The sequence below is a fragment of the Amaranthus tricolor genome, chromosome 8 (genome assembly GCF_026212465.1).
Source record: "Amaranthus tricolor cultivar Red isolate AtriRed21 chromosome 8, ASM2621246v1, whole genome shotgun sequence".
Lineage (NCBI taxonomy): Eukaryota > Viridiplantae > Streptophyta > Magnoliopsida > Caryophyllales > Amaranthaceae > Amaranthus > Amaranthus tricolor.
In genome coordinates, this window is record NC_080054.1 from 8,470,551 (window position 1) to 8,493,657 (window position 23,107).

Genomic DNA, 23,107 nt, shown 5'->3' on the forward strand with positions numbered 1-23,107 from the left:
CCAAGTGGAGGTGGACTTAAAAAAAAAAGTCCAACTATTATCCGGTGCAAAGTAAGAGTATGTATAATCCGAGCCGAGTCCAACCCATTGTCATCCCTACTATTTTGGATAAGATTTTGACATTCTTGTTTTTGTCTGATTTCTTAATTTTAGACCAATAGTGATATGCTCTGAATATGACGTTTTGAATACTCCCCATACAAAAAATGTCATTTGTGACTGTTCAAAAACTCTTAAACAAGAAGAGTTTCTATTATTTATCCCTTTTTAAGTTATAAACGAATAACTTTCTTTTCAAAATATAAACAACGCAATAATAGTTTGTTGTTCCCTTTGCTTGATTATTAATTTTTGATAGTAAGACCAACAAAATCTTGTGTTATAACTCATCAATACATTTACATTGAACACTGTATGATAAATTATCTCGACTGTTGTGTTATAACGACTTGACTATAACAGGATTTTTTTAACAAATCTCTCGGACCATTGCCCTAGGCGTCTTTTTTAATTGTTAATGGATTAAAGTTATTGAAAATATGCAGTACATTCCAGTTTTTCATATGCAGATAATCGTTTCTTAATAACTACTTTAATCCTCATGTTCTAGAAGATAATGTAACATTGAATTCATTTTCTGAAACGCAGATAAGAGAAACTCAAAAGCACAAGTCATAATGAGAACCATAACCAGTAAGCATCATGAACCCGACAGATTGAGAAACATGTTTTCAGACCTTCAATCGGTAATCCCAGATTTACGGTTAGAAAAATACATTTGCTGCTTCATTGTATCAGTTGTCTTAGATATTTACATGAACAAGCCTTCTACAGTTGTATAAAATAACCAAAACGTACACGACTTTGTGTGATTATACAGTAAAAAGGTGCAAAAGAAAGACTTATCAAATGAAGGTTCTCCATCACACCCATGTGTTCTCCTATATTTCCCGAGAGATGACTTACCTTTGACTGACAGCCGACAACAATAGCTTGTGCATCCGCAATACCTGAGAAGTATAACAGATTGAACCAGTCAATCCAACAATGGTCATGCTCCTTAATAGATCTTCCAGCAGGTGATGCTTCAACATACGTACTAAGGTAAATATGATGTTAGCGGCAAAACCTCCCATATCAACTTCAACGAGCAATTATAGACAGAGGATGTCAATGAAATGATTCATTATACAAACGATTCTAGATATTAGATTTTTTTTTGATTCTATTGAGATTTTTGTAAATGACATAGATAGTCCAGTGTATAGAAACAAATTTAGCAAATACTAACCACATAATATTCAAATATTTGATCTGCACCGGAGCGTAAACCTTAAGCAGACAGGGTGTTCATCGGCATCCCACGCTGCAAAAGAAAATTATATTCTCGACTTCTTGACCACTCATCAATCTCACGAGCACGTAGCACTGGAAGAGGGTGAGACAATTGCCTTGTTTGAGCATTCCTGTAAAGTTTTACAAGTCATTGATTGCTGAATGGTATTCCAATTTCAACAAATAACAAAAAAAAGGTAATGCTTCTTTTGTTAGTACTGAGTTTTTTACCTTATATACCATCCCATTGGGTTTGAAGAAGCTTTATCATAAGAACGTGCTTGCTCCAAAAATGCATCTACATTTAGTTGGTCCGCCAAGGAAGGGCAGCCCCCAGATAATTTCATCAGGACCGATATGACAACCTCTTGTAATTCCAGCAGGGAAATGAAAGAGGGCAAACAAAAAGGGCAAAAAATAATACAGATTAGTTGATAATATTTTAAAATGGGGGTAAATGAAAGCAAAACAAGAAAAGGATATGAGAAGGTTACATTACATACCTTGGGATCCTGAGCAACAAGAAGGGCTGCACGATCACAAGTCAGCTCTGCTGCTCGGAGCCAACGTAATAACTGCTCTTCTATGCTACTAGCAATGAGTCCACCAATTCCTGTAAATGATACAAGAATTTAAATCTTGGATTCCACAACAGTTTCCAAACTAAAGCATAACCACCTTCCAGATAATGACATTTAGAGAATTAATTATCTGCCATGTATATTTTCCCTCGATTATACTCTGTTCATTTACGGATTTAACCCATGTAATTTGCAACAGTATAAATTCATTTCATCCTAGAAGCAAAAAATAATGCCTATGAAAAGATAATAATGATTAGATAATACTTGTGCCATGTATGAACCAAAGCCCTATATCAAGCAGTATAATAAATGTACACAGTTGAGCAGAAAATTTAAGATATTGAACCTTATCTCGAAGATTCGAACAAGAAGACAAAAACATGGTCAAGCATTCTTTAAAATCCATAGTTAACCATCCTACTGCTCTGAAAAAGTTTATTATTTCAATTATAATACAAAAAAGGGAATTGGAAACCCTACATGTAATAGATAAGGCATTCAAATGTAATGTCAGATATTTTTATATGTCCCTAGAGCAACTGCAAATTTACCAGGTATGGTGTATGCCCCAAGAGCGAGAATATTTGCATATGTCAGCCATACGCCATGGTCACATTTCAAATGACCCAACTCGTGGGCTATGACAGCCTGTTGACAGTTTCAGAAAAGGCAGATATCAGGAACTATTAACAGTAAGCTTATGAAGATGACTTATTACTCACATACCAAAGATGAACCAGGCAAGGGAGATAGAGGAGAAAGTAAGAAAAAGAATATGGAGCCAATACCTGCAACTCTTTACGAGACAAAAGCTCAATAAGACTTGTGTGGACGACTACAAACGGCCTTTTGCCGCTGATGGCCAGAGTATATGCATTTGGTACAGGGCTCTGACGAACATACAAATCAGGAGGCTCAAGATTCAATATTGCAGCAGCATCAATGATCAACTGGTGCAGTTCAGGCAGCTGATTACGCAAGCAAAAAATGTCATTTGAGTTAAAAATGAGCTAAGAAAACAATCTTTTAGTCTAAAAATTCTTCAGCAGAGCATCTGTTACATTTACAAATAAACTGTTAACTAACTTTAGAGAGACAATAGCTTTCAGAATTCAGACCATGATGGCATGAGAAGTTAAAATAACTCATTCCTTCGACATTCAAACTCCACAAAACAATGTTCTTCACAAAATTATTTTATACAAGAACAGCAAGACCAATATAGAGATAATAATGGAAAAAACTTTTTAAAATATGTGAGCTGCTAGTACAAATGCATCCTACTTGACCCAAAAAACAGAATTAATACCAGTCTGGCAGTACACAACCAGTAGCTCACTTTGAAATTTCATCAGAGAAATCTGAAAGCCTAGAGTCAGTTGGCTGTATTTCTTCTGTCATTTTTCAGTTTTCATTGTATTTTTAAACAAGAATAAGAAAACCAGAAAATAAAACAGCTTTGAAATAAATGATATGTATAATAAATTTAATTTAGTTTATACAACCTGTATGATGTGCCTCATTAAAAATAATAGAACTTCATTTGTACAACCTAAATCACATGGCTTCAAAAATCTTAAAACTGAAAAATTGCAGTGATCCCAAACAGGCCCATTCACTTCGTCCTCAAGTGACTATGTCTATTACTCTCTTTATTAATCCAACGTGAATATAAACATTTTTTTTTGCCAGACAAGTAACTTTTTACTGACATATAGCATACTTACAGCCAAGTATAATCCATATGATTTAAAGTTAGCTACCAGAAAAAAATCAATATGCATTGCTCCAAATGCCTCAATCACTAACCAATAATTAAGAAATGAGAAGATTTGATATACTTTGGTGCTAGATTTTTCAATTTGCTCCTAAATTAAAGCGTCAGAACAATACACAGATACACTTCATCTTAATTTTCAATAATATTTATTATTTGAGTTTCTAGACTTCAAATTTTCTTAACCGTTTTAAAATTACCCAAAATTTACCTGATTATTGGAAACAAGCAATGAAGTGCCTATGTTCTCAAGAAACATGACCTGCTCCGTCATGGATCCTTACAAAATCAAGGTAAATTCCATAAAATTACATTTAGAAAATAGAAGGAATTACTAAATAATACTATAATGATTTCTCACAATAAAAAAGCATATTAGTCAAATCAATTTACTTCATTAATCATACTTGCAAAAGACTTGTGATAAACAAAGAAGTCTCTAAGTCAATAGATAGAGTTGTACAGTGATAACAAGACACATGAACAATACATTGATAAAAGAACAACTAAAGCTTAAGAGATCTACTTTTGGATCATCACTTAAATATTTTGGGAAGGGCCTCAAGTGGTGTGTCTTATCATCAACTATACCTTTTCCAAGAGGACCTCTATGTTGATATCAAACATTGACTATGAACAGTATACTAATAAGCTCGAAATACTAACAACTTTAACAATTTACTTTAGAGATTACTATTTGTTATGTGTTTTATACAAATGAATACAGAAATGTTATAAAACTGTGTAAAGCAAAAACGAACTTGAATGTAAAGAAAACATTCGATAAAAATTCTAAATATTATTTAAAGTTGTTCTTTGGAACTTGTCCTAACACGATATTTCCCCCACCAAATGTAAAATATTGCAAGTTTTTTTACTGCTGTTTTGTGTTTTGCATCCCAAAAAATCAGTTTTTGTGTAAGTGTGTCGCAAATTAATAGCCAATGTCCATGCATAAGTAGATATAATGACACTAATTTTTCAAGTATGAGCCAACCAAATGAACAATACATGCTTTAGTAGAGTTGTATCTGTAATCCCTCAACATAATGACTTACCACGTCAATACTAGAAGTAACAAATTAGTACGCCAAAAATAAAGGAATTAGAGGAGTGCTCAAATGAATGCTCAGAAAAACTGCTTGGATGAGCAGGAGTGCTCGGATGAGTGATTCATGGCTGGAACGAGCTACCTCTCATCCAAGCTTAATGTATGCGAGTGTGCCTTACCATCAGCTATAATGTTTCCACGAAGACCTCTATATTAATGCAAATACTAATTATATCAACCATGGTGTAAAAAATCTCGTGTATGGTCATGGTTATGGTAATAGTAACCAAACTACATTCTTAATGAACAAGGATTGTTATGACAATCATCCAGCAATCGCCCGAACCTCAAAAATCTTTCCAATACCCTCATTTTGTACTATATCATCTTCACATCTCTTATTCACTATTTACGATTCATATCTCTTCTTGTTAATTTGCAAACAAAAATCTGTATCAACTTTAAATTTTCCGTTACAAAATAATCATATAACTCTAAATCAGCCAAGAAAAAAAAAAGAAAAGTACCTAATATAATCTTGCCGATTTCATCTAATCCAGGAATTGCTCTCAAAATCAGCGTATTCTAAAATTTGAATACCATAATCAATCAACGAAAAAAAAACCTCAAAAATAAAGTTTCTTAAAATAAGGTTAAGGATGAAAAATAGTAGAGCAAGAATACTTGACGATCAAGAGGATGTCTGAAATCATCGGCATCGAGATTACGGAAAACAACAGTCGATGAAGCTGCTGATGCTCTGCAAACTGAAACATGAAGTTTGCAGTTCCGAATAGCTGACGGAAATCTGAAATTAACGAAATTAGGGTTTGAATTTAGGACGAAAGAGTGGATACCAGGATGAGAAGAAATCGAAATTGAGGATAGAGAGAGAGAAGCCGCCATTAACGATTGGGGTTTTCGTAGAAGAAAAATTGAAATTGCTAAGAGGGATAAAGAGGGAGTGCGAAAGAGAAGCGTAGGAGGTTGTTACTCCATTTGTTTTTGTGTTTGTTTATGGTTATGATTTGCCGCGATTTCGTTTTCTGTTAGACTTAAAATGTTTTACTAATTTCTATATTTTTTAAGAATTGAATCTACAAGTAATGGATCTATTCCCACAATATTGCAAAATAAAAAAATAATTCCCACTTTCCTTAAAATGGGAAAGTAATTCCCACTTTACCGTCCACGTAGGATTATTTTGAAAATTTTTTTTTTTTTTTTAATATAACCGCTACTTGAGGTAGCGGTTTTGTTTAGGGAATTGAAGAAAATCGCCAGATGAAATGGCGGTTTGGTAATTTTTTTTTTTTTTTTTAAAAATTTTTTTGGGTAAACCGCCACTTGAAGTGGCGGTTTTATACGTGTACAAAACGGCAGTATCTGTTCTTTTTCTTCACTCATTTCATTTGCTTCCTTCCCTTCGCTGCTGCCGGTTATCTAAAAAAAAAAAATTCTTCAATTCTCATTTACTTCATATTCACAATTCCTCTCATTTAACTAAATTAATCAACTACATTCTCATCTTCTCCTTCTTTACTTGTTCATATTCATCATCATTTAAGGTAATAACATAACCCTAATTTATTTCAATTTGCAAATTGAATATTTTGTTCATTATTGTTTTCAATTGAAGTTATAAATACATTGATTGTTTATTACATTCTCTTGTTTTCATGATTTAAGCTTACATTTTACACATTTATAGTTGAATTTTAGAATTTGGTTTGTATGCATATAAAGTGTTTGATGAAATGCTTCAATGAAAGTTTATTACTTTGTAGGGTTAGTTTAATGGTTTTAGTATATATTCATGGTATTTTTAGCTTTTATATTTGTAATGAACTTTCTAATAAGTATTCTAATACCTTAATATCACAAATTCTTGTATTCAAATTTACACTTCCCGTTATAGTGTATTGGGGTGAGGAAGTCATGATATTGGTTGCAAATTGGTAGCAAATTGGTGGAGATATCACATGAAAGATCATTATCCCATTGAAAAACATGTTGAATTGGTTGCAAATTTGGATAATGCGAGGGAAGTCATGATATTTTTATGATTTTTATAACACTTATGGCGATGAAAAACACGTAACAGCGATCATGGCGATGCCGGGCCCAGTTGATCCATCAGTGCTTACGCTTCAGGCGACACACAGGAGCGTAGCTGCGTGGGAGGGCTCCACTGCCCAATTGGTTACTCGTCAGCACTACCAGGCGAGTACGTTACGGTGGGAGGTGGATGACAGGGTATTAGACGTAGTCGAGCTAGCTGGTTTCAGATACATTCACCGGTTGTTGGGCGGGGGCTTAGAGCTCGATCGAGCTCTTATCACTGCATTGGTGGAGAGGTGGAGGCCGGAGACACATACCTTCCACCTCACAGTTGGCGAGGCAACGATCACGTTGCAAGATGTGGCAGTTATCATGGGACTACCGGTTGAAGGACAAGCAGTCATTGGTCATGGGGAGGGAAATTGACCAGCATTAGTACATGAGCTGCTAGGGGTTTGGCCGGAAAACCCTCAAGACCCCTCACAGCCGAAGATCATCGTTGGATCGTCATTGAAGCTGACTTGGCTTCGACAGCATTTTAGCGCGCTTGAGGATGATGCAGATGATGTGACGGTTGACAGACATGCCCGAGCTTACATCTTGTACCTGTTTGGATGCATCTTGTTTCCGGACAAGAGCGGCGACTCGGTATAGTTGATCTATCTCCCTCTACTAGGAGACTTGGAGCGCGTAGATGAGTACAGTTGGGGAAGTACTACCCTAGCGTATCTGTATCGTAACTTATGTCGAGCATCTCGTAAGGGTGCCAAGGACATGGGTGGATGCTTGATGTTGTTACAGATATGGTCATGGGAGCACATTCATATAGGGAGGCCCATTATTCGGACGGTTCGACCGGATGGGCAACATGATCAGGAAGATGACGCGGATGATTTTGAACCGATATTAGGGTCACAGCATCGGCGCGGGATGGATCCTTTGGCAGTAAGGTAGCAACACTCAATTCACTATTCAAATTCATAATTTCACTATTTTATGATAGATGAAAATGTTAATCAATGTTTATTTGTTTGCAGCTGGCTTCGCGTATATCTTTCGAGATCCCACTCCCCACATACTCTCGTCTACTACAGGGACGCACTAGATCGACAACGGGATGAGCAGGTTAGTAACATTTACTATTTGTATTAGTTATGAATAAATTGTATACATTACTAAGCATATTGATTTCTATTACAGATGACATGGCAGCCTTACACAGCGGCTAAGATGGAAGCTCTACCGCACATATGTACATCGGGCCACGAGATTTGGAGATCGCGTTGTCCTTTTATTTGCTTTGACATCGTCGAGCTGCATCTCCCGGATCGTGTCATGCGTCAATTTGGTTTGGAGCAGGTAATTCCGTAAGCCTGTGACACCCAACCTCAACTACATGCGATCGATCGGAGGACTGGGGACAAGAACTACCTCGTACGACATAGATCGCATGTAGATGCGTGGAACGACCGAGCATCTACATTGGTTGGAGGAGATAACTTCACAGGTCATAGCTCTGCTATGTACATGAGTTGATACAGGCGCATCTCTATATTACGCCTAACGAACACCGCATTTGCGCAGCCAGGATCACATTACCATCCGACATCTACGTTACTGGTACGTTTTCTTTCAACACTCATAACAAATAGTAATAGTTTTAAGTAACTCTTTTAACAATATAATGATAACAAACAGGTTGAGCACATCCGATCGGTACTCATACAATGTAATGACACGATTCAAGGGGCCGCTACATCGCCAGTTGACGTGGGGTATCGGCTATGTTCTCAGACCTTAGGCTCCATTAACGCGTCGTTGACCGATGCATTGAGTCAGGCGGGTTATGAGTACCTCATACCGACTCCACCCGTCATTGGCGAGGTAGATGACACATTCCACACTCCTTCTCCAAGGAGTTCAGCCCATAGAGGTAGCTCTTCCGGAGGATCCAGTTCTCGGTCCACAAGAGGCCGCCAGCGTTCATCTACTCGAGGTCGGTCTTCCAGATCGCCATCGACATCCGCTACTATGTCGCCGTTCGTTCCCCCGTCTTCCATCAACACTCCTCCGCCACATCCATCGCCTCCGCAAAGGATTATCACATATCAGTGTGCTAGTCAACGACGAGCTCCTGCTCTTAATGTCATTGCGGAGGTTGACGAGTTCACACCATCATCATCCACCGGTGCGCAAAACAAAAGGGGCCGGGGGTTGTAGTTTAACAAACTTTGTATATTCTTATATGACTTGAACTTCTTGTATGAGTTTCCATAATTGTAATATATCTTTGTATTATTTTCATAATTATTTTTTCCAAAACAAGCTGGTTCGTAATTGATTATTATGGAATAGATGTTATTGAACTACTTTAATGCATGTTGCGTTCACTATTTTAAAATGAAAGAAAAAAAAACAAAAAAATAAAATGCCATAAGCAAACCGCCACATGAAGTGGCGGTTTACCAGGGACCAAACCGCCACATGAGATGGCGGTTTGCCTTGACCAAACCGCCACTTCATGTGGCGTTTTTCTGCTTAAGGCAAACCGCCATCTCAAGTGGCGGTTTTGTCTGAAAAAATAAAAAAAAAAAAAAACACTTTTCCACGTGGACGGTATTGTGGGAAATACTTTCCCAAATTATGTAAAGTGGGAATTTTTTTTTTACGCAATATTCTGGGAATTAGCTCACAAGTAATCTACTACTCAAAAATCTATAGTTCTATAATAGTTCATTATTATTAATTAATTAATTAATACAAATATAAAACATTATATTTAAAATTTTATATTATTCTTGCACTTTTAATAATTTAGATATCTTGTTTGAAATAAAGTAACATTTATCATTGTAATTATCTAGGTACTTATCTAGTTCACTAACTATAATTTTTTTTTTAATTTCATCTAAGTTAAAGCTCATTTATAAAACGCTGAATTTGTTTTTTAAAAAAACATTTAAATTATATTTCAAAAAAGATAGAAGTAGTATTTAAGCATTTTTAATAGATGAAAATACAAAAAAGTTGTCTAATCATACAACAATCTAAATATGAACTTGATTGATAATCTCTATTTAAAAAAAGACCTAACAGATAATCAATAGTCTACGAATACTAGTTGTTTCGTTAAAAAACTTAAAACACAAGTAAAAGACGAGAAAAATAACGTGGTACTAAAGGGTAAAAAGATAATAATGAAAGTTCAAAATAGGTTGAGATTTCTCTTTCGAGATATAAGCTCCAAAATCAGAGAGACATGCTTTAAGATCTCAGCTATCCAAGATGTATATAACTATACAAGAGCATGCAAAACTGACATTTAGTCTGACCTTTGTACAAATCTATGCTCTTATCCTTCATTACACCATGTTAGAAATAATATCATTTTATTCTTTAATGATATTTAGTTTCTTGGTTTATAGCTATATTTTGGTTAGTTTCCATATTTTAGGCTAATCAAATATTCCAAGGGATGCTTTGTAATACTTCATTCCATAGCTTCTTCTAGTTTGTACTCATATATATTGCAGTTGAATGAAATATAGACACGGCACTGGAAACTCAAAACCCATATTTTTGTCTTGTATTTCTACATAGTATCCGAGCCGATGGTTCGATCAAAAAATTAAAAATGGTAGGTTCGAAAAGAATGACGTTCCTACCTAATTGATTACTCCCACATGCGAACTTGACGAGGGTTCGCATGTAACACCCCAGAATTTCCGACCCCTTAACGAAACCACAACTGTAAAGGAAGGGAGGAAATTCGGGTGTTACATAAAAGAAAAAGGAAGAGAATTTAAATAAACGTTAAATATTAACTTTAAAAAGGTGAGTAGAAATTCCGGCAGCATCTGCCTTAAAACTTTGCGCCTTTGTAGAAAAAAAAAGTATTTAGAATCTAATAAAGTAACGGCACCAACGGCCTATCAACACTATGTCACGGCGGAAAGATTCGTCGCTGGCTTCTCAAATCAACATGCCAAGCATGGATCGTGGTTCTAGTGTCGACGTTTGCGTTTTAAAAAGACTTAACTCCTTAAAACCATACAAAGTTATAAACTACGCAGCGGAAATACAAATATACGAGGGAGGACACAAGGCCTCATAACAAAACATATACAACCAAACCAGGCCTGTCTATGATCGAAAGATAGCGGTATGACACAGGTTATAAGCTACAAAATCGAAAGATAGCGGTATGACACAGGTTATGCTTCGCCCTCATCACTCTCCCCATGCAATGCAATGCAAAAGAAGCTCCAGTACCTGCTATGCCTATCTTTGATCCTCCTACTGCTCGACATTAGACCAAAGGCAAATGTGTCATAGCAGGACAATCATAGAAAGTCATCAATAATCAAACATAAACACAAACACGTACACATCAGTAACTAGCATCAAATATAACAAGGCCAACTACTAGATAACATTATATTATAAAACAACATAAGATGAGTTCATAAGACGCAAGCACAGATAGTAATCGTTTATCGGTCACTTATACTTCTTAATTTCATTACGTGCTTTCCAACCCGAACCATGTGTTCTTGGGTAGAATGCAGGTCTTCACGCTCCTCTTTTCAAACATAAACTCTTGTAAACCACGTATAGTTCAACTCGACAAAAGCATTAACAGAATACCTAACACATGACCTTATAGAGTTTGTTTATCTTAAGGTAAGTGTTATCATAGTCTGTAATACCCTTGAGATAACTTAACTTAGGCACTCTTCTCACTAGTATAAACTATTCTATCAGTAAGTAGATGTTCTATCAATGAGTAAATATTCTATCAAAGTAAACTTTCTATTAATGTGTAAGCTTTCTATCAAAGAATGAACCTTCTATCATTAAATAACTTTCGATCAATGAATAAATTTTCTATCACTGAATAACTTTCTATCAGTGGATCTTTCTCTACTTCCTGGCATAGTGACACGGCCAAGGGCGTTATCGGCCATCCGACGCCCATGGCAAAGTACGAGCTCATGCCCCCTCCAGCTAACCCTCTCGGGTCCTACCTTCGGGAAAAACTAACACACTGGGTTTTAAACCAGTGAAAAGGCCACCATATTGGGGTTTGCAAGGCCCGCATGGTAACACCTCGGTCAAGGGGCGGTATCGGCCATCCGGCGCCCAGTGACCCAAGCATGCTCATACCCCCCTTACGGTGGTCCCGTCGAACCTCACCTAGGGGACTAATAAATCAATCGGACATAATCCAGTTGAGTCACGCCAGCTAATCATAATCTAATACTTTATAAAGATGGGAATAACTTCCACTTTCGACTAATAATGAGCGCCCTGGGATAGCAGCACGCCAAAACCCACTGAGCCACTCATTAAAATATGAAATTCACCTCTAAAGGAGTCATTCTAACTCCAAGTAAGGCATAATCCAATTCTTAAATAGATAAGGGGTAGTTCTCGCCTTCTATTAACACTCTCATTCTCTAAACTATTCTAAACGCAAGGATTTCATAGTCGATAGCTCATCATGTAAAGTGTACTCACTAGTATCTCATATTTTCGATGCAATGTATATTATCACAATAAACAATAATGTCTTAAAGTAAATTGCATATAAGGGTTATTACTGCGTGTACGTACCTGTAAGCGTCACTGCACGATCCAAAGTCACAAAATCACCCCAACTAAGGCTCTACTTTCCTCTTACGAAATGGGTACCTATATAAGTTACGAGTAGAACTAATAAGTTCCCTTAACTACTTGACATACCAAACTAAATATCCAAGTAACCGCCATCACCCATTCAACATGAGTTTTCGATCACTCTAGCACGCACACAACTCATTCAATACAAGTCAAAATCATCAACTCAACGCAACATAAGTCTTTCCATCAATTTAAAGTAGAAGTATGTGTGAATCGTTTCTTTACATTAACTAATTTTGAGCATATCGACTCGCGTTACCCAAGAATAACTAATCACAACTAAATCTTACAATTTTAATATAACATTAATATAATGATAAGGTAAATCTTAGAGTTATCGTATCGAGATATCATTTGTTACATTCTCCAAAGCTATTAAGAACTATAGTCAAAACAACACGACAATTAACTTTAGCAACCATCGACGATAAGTTGACATTATGCTCTTGGCTTACTAATATCATGTATCTATAACTTCAATAACAACCTAATAAGGGTATTTGTAATTCACAACAATCAAACCACAACAATTGGTAGCTGTTATTCTCAATTTAATCAAAATCACTTTCATAGTCAACTAACATCATCACCATTACTAATATATTCACAATAATAACAAATCGACCAAATCTTAAAACAACTTTTAAAGTTATTTAATCAATCATCACTAAAATATAGTATCAAACACACATTATTAGTAATTTCATCTCTAAATCCAAGCCCTAATCGTTCAAAGCTAACATATTTAATTACTACCCATACTAAGATTCGAAGAAACTAATACAAAATCGACACACAACCCATAATATTAAAATCACACTTCAAACCCTAAGTCATAAATATGTTTAATTCATCAATCAAATTCTTACCCACCAAAAAGATTCAATGAAATTAACACAAAACGAACATCAAACTCAATACACTTAATAAAACTCGAATCAAAACTAGAAAATTAATTAGAGAATAAAAGAGATATGGCTTACAATGGAGGAACTAGAAAAGGGTAAGATTGTAGGTGGTTGTTGTGGTGGTGGAGGACCAAGGTGGGGAGTTGGTGGCACTAGGGGCCGCCGGCTGCTGTGAGAGCAACACGCGGGAATAGGCGACACAGTCCACTGCTGCTCGCGATTGTTCCTAGGGAAGAAGAGGGCCTGCCTTGCTTGGTGGCTGCTCACGATGAAGGAGAAGGAAAGCAGGTGGCCTGCCGGTGGTGTGGTGTGCCGGCAGCTGCTGTTTTCTTTGTTGGGCCGTGAGGGAGAGGAAGTTTAGAGAGGGAAAGAGGAGGAGGGATGGCGGCGTGATTCTTGGGAGTGAGGGAAGGAGTACTCACAACCCTAACACATCCTTTTATATTATTTATCTATTTATTTATTTATTTATCTAGATTCATCTTCTTGCGAGGCCCAATTAAAGAACTCACCTCCGTATGCTCACACATTTCAATAAAATAATTATTTTGATTCGAACTTCTTTATTTAGAAATCGTAATTGTATTTTTAATATAAATATAGGTTAATATTTAAATTCGTATATGAAAGGAGTTCATTAAAACTACTTCTAAATTAATTTAACATAATTATGAAATCTCCAAAAGTTATTAAAAATATTAATTAATAACGTCAGAAAATCTCGGGTTGTTACATCGCATGTGGGGGGGGGGGGGGATATTGGGATGGTTTATCCCACATCGACAAACTAAAGATGGTGTGCATATTTTATAAGTTATTGGATCCTTTCTTCCTCTTGTCGTATGGTTTTGGGATGGTATATATCTCATTGGCTTATGAATTATTTGCACCTCGTTTTACCCGTTAATATGTTGGTATAAGTATGGAGATTCTAACTTGTCTTCTCCACCATCACCATCACCACCACCACCACCAATTTGTATTGATATTACATCCCCTTATTATCTTGGTCCTCATGATCGTCCTGGTGATTTCATTACTGTAACGGCCCGATTTAAGTGACTCGAAAATTCATATGAAAATACAAATTCTGGTCCACTCCTTGGGCTCCAGAGAAAAGATCTCCTATAGGATCGTCAACGTTCCTTCGATAAAGAAATATAACTAAAATGGAAAACAGTACCAGCGTGAAAGAAAAATAAGTCAGCGGAATCTCTTACGTACAACTCGAGAGCCTAAAGGCCTCTAGACAAACTAATTGAAATAAGCGGAAGCGAAAAGAAAACTACATTATCTCATGTTACAAAAGTTCGGAGTTTCTTTCTACTCATAATCCAAATACAAAAAAAGTAAAAGCATAGTCTTGATGATTATGGTTTCTAAGTCGAGACCTCACTCCAGTCCCCACCTGCAATCAACCTACTAGTCGTCGTAAGACAACACACAGTAGGTTCCAAAGAAACAAACCAATACACGTTAGAGACTTCATAAAATATCAACCAGGTTGAAAACAAGCAATGTGTTTATCCTAGCATGCATAGGCTCTAATACATTCATTATTAGTTAATCCAAACTTGTAACATTGCCCGTCCTGTTCGGGTCGTTCAAGTATAAATCCAAATCTTTTGGAAGAATACACTTGGGAGAGCTAATCCCAAGGCAACCACCGACCTAAGACGTTGCCCCTCCTGTTCAGGTCATCAAAGGCTAAAGTATGCATACCCTCATGGTGACCGTAATGATCCAAAACTGCCATGGGAACAATAATTGTAATAATCCAAACCAATACGTTAACCCCTTTGGGTAACATAATCTAACCAAACGTCAACCCCTTTGGGTGACAAACACATAAATTCTCAATTTCCAATTAATTTCTTTCAAATTATTTGAAGTGTCTAATCCTTATGTGATTTACAATGCCTCGATTAGAAATGAAACAACACTACTTGCACAACCACATAAACAGTATGGTCTAAGTGTGTACCTTTAACCGCTGTAACCAAACGATATTTAATCACGATAGAAATTTCGCCCTGTAACACCCCAGAATTTTCGACCCCTTAACGAAACCAAAACCGTAAAGGACGAGAGGAAATTCGGGTGTTACAAAAAAAGAAAAAGGAAAGAATTTATAAACGTTAATTATTAACTTTAAAAAGGTGAGTGAAAATTTTGGCAGCATCTGCCTTAAAACTGTGCGCCTTTGTAGAAAAACAAAAGTTAATTAAGAAGCTAATAAAGTAAAGGCACTAACGGCCTGTCAAAACTATGTCACGGCGGAATGATTCGTCGCCGGCTTCTCAAATCAACATGCCAAACATGGATCGTGGTTCCAGTGTCTACGTTTGCATTTTAAAAAGACTTAACTCCTTAAAACCATACAGAATTATAAACTACGCAGCGGAAATACAAATATATGAGGGAGGAAACAAGGCCTCGTAACAAAACATATACAACCAAAGTTTACAAAAGATAACAAGAGCTACAAAATCGAAAGATGGCGGCATGACACAGGTTATGCTTCGCCCTCATCACTCTCCCCAAATACAATGCAATGCAAAAGAAGCTCCAGTACTTGTTACGCCAGTCTATAATCCTCCTGCTGCTCGATATTAGACCAAAGGCCAATGTGTCATAGCAGGACAATCATAGAAAGTCATCAACAATCAAGCATAAACACAAACACGTACACGTCAGTAACTAGCATCAAATATAATAAGGCCAACTACTAGATAGCATTATATCATAAAACAACATAAGATGATTTCATAAAACGCAAGCACAGATAGTAACCGTTTATCGGCCACTTATACTTCTTAATTTCATTACGTGTTTTCCAACCCGAACCATGTGCTCTTGGGTAGAATGCAGGTCTTCACGCTTCTCCTTTCAAACATAACTCTTGCAAAACACGCATAGTTCAACTCGACTAAGGCATTAACAGAATACCTAACACATGACCTTGTAGAGCTTATCTTTCTTAGGGTGGGTGTGATCATAGTCTGTAATACCCTTGAGGTAACTTAACTTAGGCACACGTCTCAATAGCATAAACTATTCTATTAATAATAGATGTTTAATCAATGAGTAAATATTCTATCAAAGAGTAAACGTTCTATCCACGCGTAAGCTTTCTACCAAAGAATGAACCCTCTATCATTACATAACTTTCGATCAATGAATAAACTTTCTATCACTGAATAGTTTTGTATCAGTGGATCTTTTCTCTACCTCCTAGCATAGTGACATGGCCAAGGGCGTTATCGGCCTCCCAGCGCCCATTGGCAAAGTATGAGCTCATGCCCCCTCTAGCTGACCCTCTCGGGTCCTACCTTCGGGAAAAACTAACACACTGGGGTACTAAACCAGTGAAGAGGCCACCATATTGGGGTTTGCAAGGCTCGCATGGTAACACCTCGGTCAAGGGGCGTTATCGACCTCCCGGCGCCCAATGACCCAAGCATACTCATACCGCCTTTACGGTGGTCCCGTCGAACCTCACCTAGGGGACTAATAAAACAACCGGACATAATCTAGTTAAGTCGCGCCAGCTAATCATAATCTAGTACCTTATTAGATGGGAATAACTTTTACTCTCAACTATTAATGAGCGCCTTGGGATAGCAGCGCGCCAAAACCCACTGAGCCACTCAATAGAATATGAAATTCACCTATAACGGAGTCATTCTAACTCTAATTAAGGCATAATCTAATTCTTAAATAAATAAGGGGGTGGTTCCCGCCTTCTATTAACACTCTCATTCTCTAAACTATTCTAAGCGTAAAGACTTCATAGTCGATAGCTCTTTATATAAAGTGTACTCACTAATACCTCATAGTTTCGATACATTGCATACTATCACAATAAACAATAATGTCTTAAAGTAAATTGCATATAAGGGTTATTACTGCGTGTACGTACCTGTAAGCGTCACTGCACGATCCAAAGTCACAAAATCACCCCAACTAAGGCTCTACTTTCCTCTTACGAAATGGGTGCCTATATAAGTTACGAGTAGAACTAATAAGTTCCCTTAACTACTTGACATACCAAACTAAGTATCCAAGTAACCGCCATCACCCATTCAACATGAGTTTCCGATCACTCTAGCACGCACACAACTCATTCAATACAAGTCAAAATCATCAACTCAACGCAACATAAGTCTTTCCATCAATTTAAAGTAGAAGTATGTGTGAATCGTTTCTTTACATTAACTAATTTTGAGCATATCGGCTCGCGTTACCCAAAAATAACTAATCACAACTAAATCTTACAATTTTAATATAACATTAATATAACGATAAGGCAAATCTTAGAGTTATCATATCGAGATATCATTTATTACATTCTCCAAAGCTATTAAGAACTATAGTCAGAACAACACGACAATTAACTTTAGCAACCATCGACGATAAGTTGACATTATGGTCTTGGCTTACTAATATCATGTATCTATAACTTCAATAACAACCTAATAAGGGTATTTGTAATTCACAATAATCAAACCACAACAATTAGTAGCTATTATTCTCAATTTAATCAATCAAAATCACTTTCATAGTCAACTAACATCATCACCATTACTAATTATTCACAATACTAACCAATCGACCAAATCTTAAAACAACTTTTAAAGTTATTTAATCAATCATCACTAAAATATAGTATAAAACACACATAATTAGTAATTACATTTCTAAATCCAAGCCCTAATTGTTTCGAGTTCAAAGATAACATATTTAATCACTACACATACTAAGATTCGAAGAAACTAATACAAAAACCAACACACAACCCATAATTTCAATCACACTTCAAACCCTAAGTCATAAACATGTTTAATTCATCAATCAAATTCTTACCCATAAAAAGATTCAATGAAAATAACAGAAAAATCACACCTCACTCATAAACTTCATAAAACTTCAATAAAACTTCAAATAAAACTAGAAATTAATTAGAGAAAAGAGAAGAGATGGCTCACAATGGAGAAACTAGAAAATGGTCAAGAGGTTGGTGGTTCTTGTGGTGGTGGCGTGACTCAAGACACGGTGGTGGAGAAGGGCTGCGCGGAGCCAATGGGGAAGCAAACCCGCAGCCGCCTGCTGCTGTGAGGCGTGTGACTGCAGTCGCCTACTGCTGGGCTGCACGTGGGAGTGAGGAAGAAGGTCGGGCTGCTTGGTGGTGTTTCTGTGGGCTGTGCGGTGGCTGGTGGTGGCCAGCAGTTCTCTGGCGGCGCAAGGGGGAGAAGAGAGAAAGAATGAGAAGGAAGATAAGGAGGGATTGACGGCTCCTTTGAGCATTTAGGGTTTTCACGGGTTTTATACTCGTTATTGCTATTATCATTATTATTACTATTATTATTATTATTACGTTTATTTATTATTAGGTTTATTTATTTATTTATTTATTTTTTTATTTCAATTAATTTTCTTGTGAGACCCAACAAAGAGACTCACTTTTGTAGGCTCACACATTTTAATAAATAATCATTTTGATTCGAACCTCTTTATTTAAGAAATCGTAACTATATTTTTAATATATATATATATATATAAGTTAACATTTACATTCATGGATGCAAGAAATTTATTAAACTTATTCTGAAATAATTTAATATAATTGTAAAATCTTTAAAAGATATTAAAATATTAAATAATTTCATTATTAAAATCTCGGGATGTTACACGCCCTCTTATGAATCGAGGTCCTAAATAACACACACACAAAACAATGACGTATTAGAACGTGTTTATACATTTAATCCACTCCATACTACTAACACATCACTAGGATTTGATAATTTTAAATGTTTTCATCAAATTCCTAATAGTTCCAAATTGTAAACTTTAACCAGAAACTTAAATGATCGATTTAGACGGTTTAGAAAATTCAAATGAAAAATCCGACTTCGCCGTTGCGTTCGGAACGCGACAATTACCTTGGGTACCAAATTTCATAATTGCTAACATCTAATTACTATTTTTAATTATTTTAAGCGTTTAATGAGTTTTTAATGCATCGGTACGTAAAACAACAGAACACGACTAACGTTTCCGGATCAGCACTATTATCGAGACAAGACTGCTGCTGCGCGGAAATGTTTTTTCACTTTATTATTATTATTATTATTATTTTATATATATTCATTATTCAAATTACTAACCCTTTAAATCTCATGACCAAAATAAATCTATCAAGGCCACATTCACAACTAGTAACATAAAACAAACAAGACTAATTTTTCTATCACACAACCACTTGATATTTCCACACATATATTAATACACAAAACCCCATCATCAAAACATATAAGTCATCAAATAAAAAGAAACATGCCCATCAACAAAACCCTTCAAGAACTTAAAATTTCATAAATTATGATAATTAAGTTAAATACTTAATTCTCTTAACAAATTAAAATTTTGTAGAGAATCATAAAACCAAATCACCCATTTTTGAAATCAAGACATATATATATATAAACACAATCCTTCAAACAAATCAAATTTTGCTAAAGGATTTATAAATTCTTGGATGACTACATTACTTGATCCATACCATTTAACTAACAAATTGAAATTTTGTTAGAGAAAAGTAGACCATAAGGAATTTATTTAAATCTCAATATAACTTTAAATTCTTAATTCTTATAACAAAATTTAAATTTTGTTAAAGAATATTGATCATGAAGTTCTTTTCTTAATCCTCTTAACAAATTATAGTTTATTAAAGGATTTTTAGAAAAAATTTCATATATAAAAGAAAATTTTTCAATCCTCCTATAAGTCATAGGATATCATCATACATAAAATATAATTCATTTTAGAAATCTTTGTTTATAAAATCTATAATTACAATTCAATTAAACGAACCCTTTGATCAAAAGATTGGATGGAACAACAAGAACTTTTTTTTCTTTGAATGTACCGAAATCAAGGAGCAAAAGGGAGAAAATTTTCTGAATTTTTTTTTTGTGTGTTCTTGAAAAATTAGAATGGTGATTAAGGATTAATAGGAAACTTAAGGATTAATATTAATAGGCAACTTAAGGATTGATCATAATTGTGCCATAATACACAATTATGAGAGGAGTTACAAGACTCCTCCCATTCTCACAACTGGCCACCCCCCTTCATATCCCCTAATTTTTTTAATCAATTAATTAATTAAGTAATTATTATAATATTGCTAAAACAGAAAGAAACGTCACGCGATGACATCGTACGCGATAAAACTCGTTACTGTTAAAATTTAATTTACTTTATTTCTTATAATTATCTATGTAAAATAATATAATTTGATAACACTTTTTTTTTATCTTATTATATTTTCTTTTTAAACCCGATAAATTGCGGTGTGTTACAATTACTCCTACTCGTCTTCGAGGGGACAATTATGGTGAATGGGAAAGCGACATCAAAACGGCTTTGGAAGCTCGTCGTAAGTTCGTGTTTATTGATGGCACCATTCAAACCTATTCTTCTTTATGTACTGTAACAGATTAGAAAACTATTCATGCTATGTTAATTTCATGGTTAATGAACACCATTGATCCTGAAATAAAAAGCATTTTGTCCAAGTACAAAGATGTTAAACGTCTATTAGACACACTTCGCACTCGATTTGCCACTGTGAACGGTCCCCGAATTCAACAAATTAAAGCATCCATTGCCAAATGTGAATAGACCAGAAACATGTCTGTTAGTTCTTATTTTAGTAAAATGAACTCTTTATAGAAGGAACTAAACACTCTTGAACCATTGATTACTTGTGCTTGTTGTGCTCAATGTACCATAGGCCTCGAACATGAAAGTCGTTGTGCCACAACCAGACTTCATGAGTTTCTTATGGGATTATTCTCTGAGTATTATGCTCAGACTCGGTGCAATATACTCTCTTATGACCCGCTGCCATCTCTCGACAGAGCCTATCAACTTGTGATCCAAGATAAACATGTACAGCTTGCCAAACCTGCCTCTAAAGCACCCTCCTCTGCTATTGTTGGTTTTGCTGCTCGTACTAGAGGTTCATTTGACAGTTTCGATGACAAAGGGGAAAAAATTGACAAATCTACCGTCTACTGCACTCATTGCAAGAAATCAGGTCATTTAGCCAAGAGTTATTTTAACATCATTGGCTACCCAGAATGGTGGCCAACCCAATCCAAAATTCATGGTACTGGTCGTGGCAAATCATCGTTTTCTGATGGTCGAGGACGCGGATCCACGCGAGCCAATGCTCCTGTAACTAGTAGACGTGGTCAAAATGCTCATGCTTCATCTCCTTCTACTGTTCTTGACTCCTCTTCCATTGTCTTCACGACTGAGCAATGGAAGGCTTTGGCTAGTATGTTTGGTAACACTAAAATTTCAATTGATCGCCAATCTGGTAAGTTTGACAATAATCTGTGGATCGTTGATTCAGGTGCAAATCGCCACATTACTTGTATTGATTCATGGCTCTTTGACTCCTGTATCTCGCTTGATAGATGATAACAATTACACTGTCCACTTTAACTCTCAAACGTGTACTATACAGGATCAATCGAGGGGGCTGAATGGAATAAGTGTTAGGCAGGATGGACTATCCTATTTTGAAGGGTACACGTCGACTACTAAAGTTTCTATGTCTAATGCGTCCACTTCCTTGGAGCTGTGGCACAAACGGATAGATTATCCTTCAGAACCTGTGGTTAAACTCCTTCGTCCTGTGCACAATTATAAGGGTAGTTTAAATAAAGTCTGCGAAGTATGTTTTCAAGCTAAGCATTCTAGTGAAAAATTTTCTTTAAGTGATACAATTGCTTTTCGTATTTTTGAAAAGATTCATTGTGATTTGTTGGGACCTTACACTTATGCCTCTTCTTGTGGGGCGCATTATTTCTTAACTATAGTAGATAATTTTTCCCATGCTGTTTAGATTTACTTACTTGTTGCTAAAACTGAAGTGTTTCCTATATTTATGTTCAATCTGACGATGGTTGATCGTCAATTTTCTCAAACTATTAAGGTTGTCCAAAGTGATAATGGCACTGAATTTAATTGTCTACGAGATTTTTTTAATTCACTCGACATTGTATTCCAAACTTCTTGCATAGGCCCTCCTCAACAAAATGGGAGGGTTGAACGCAAACATAAACATATTTTGAATGTCAAACGCGCTTTGCGTTTTCAAGCCAATTTGCCCATTCGTTTTTGGGGAGAGAATGTACTTACAGCAGTTCATTTAATCAATCGCACTCCTACTGCTTTGCTCAAAAAAAAAACTCCTTACGAGATATTGTTTGGTACCACTCCTTCTTACAACACTATACGAACTTTCTGTTGTCTTTGTTTTGCTCACAATATAAAAGTCAAAACATGATAAGTTTGCTAGTAGGAGTCGCAAATGCATCTTTGTGGTTTATCCTTTTGGTAAAAAGGGATGGAAATTATTTGATCTTGATTCACAGGAATTTTTTGTATCTCGCCACGTTAAGTTTTTTGAAGATACTTTTTCCTACATTCAACCAGGCTTTTCCGATCATCCTCCATCTCCTACCTTACCATCATCTACAACAAGGGTTGTTCAAAAAAACCCGACCTGCCGATCCGAAACATAAAGGCGGGTCAAATTTATAAAAAAATTATAACTTGCAGGTTAGGTCATGGGCCGCTAAAAAATTTAATCGGGTACCCGTTGACCTGGTTTAAAAGAGACAAA

General features: G+C 35.9%; 3 protein-coding genes across 3 annotated transcripts; 2 read left to right on the forward strand and 1 right to left on the reverse strand.

The window, feature by feature from the left end:
• Positions 1–273: 273 nt before the first annotated feature.
• On the reverse strand, positions 274–5,795 carry LOC130820539 (plastoglobule-localized metallopeptidase 48, chloroplastic). Its single transcript, XM_057685953.1, has 9 exons — positions 5,432–5,795; positions 5,275–5,332; positions 3,908–3,975; positions 2,708–2,887; positions 2,471–2,567; positions 1,839–1,948; positions 1,567–1,700; positions 1,292–1,466; positions 274–1,010 (listed from the first exon to the last, which is right to left on the reverse strand). The coding sequence occupies exons 1-8, from the start codon at positions 5,651–5,653 to the stop codon at positions 1,334–1,336; spliced, it is 1,002 nt and encodes a 333-aa protein (XP_057541936.1). The 5' UTR covers positions 5,654–5,795; the 3' UTR covers positions 274–1,010; positions 1,292–1,333.
• Positions 5,796–6,139: 344 nt separating this feature from the next.
• On the forward strand, positions 6,140–7,234 carry LOC130821482 (protein MAIN-LIKE 1-like). Its single transcript, XM_057687269.1, has 2 exons — positions 6,140–6,315; positions 6,666–7,234. The coding sequence occupies exon 2, from the start codon at positions 6,857–6,859 to the stop codon at positions 7,232–7,234; it is 378 nt and encodes a 125-aa protein (XP_057543252.1). The 5' UTR covers positions 6,140–6,315; positions 6,666–6,856.
• A 39-nt stretch (positions 7,235–7,273) lies between these two features.
• LOC130821483 (serine/threonine-protein phosphatase 7 long form homolog) lies at positions 7,274–14,460 on the forward strand. Its single transcript, XM_057687271.1, has 4 exons — positions 7,274–7,758; positions 7,846–7,933; positions 8,507–8,524; positions 14,320–14,460. The coding sequence occupies exons 1-4, from the start codon at positions 7,583–7,585 to the stop codon at positions 14,458–14,460; spliced, it is 423 nt and encodes a 140-aa protein (XP_057543254.1). The 5' UTR covers positions 7,274–7,582.
• Positions 14,461–23,107: the final 8,647 nt, after the last annotated feature.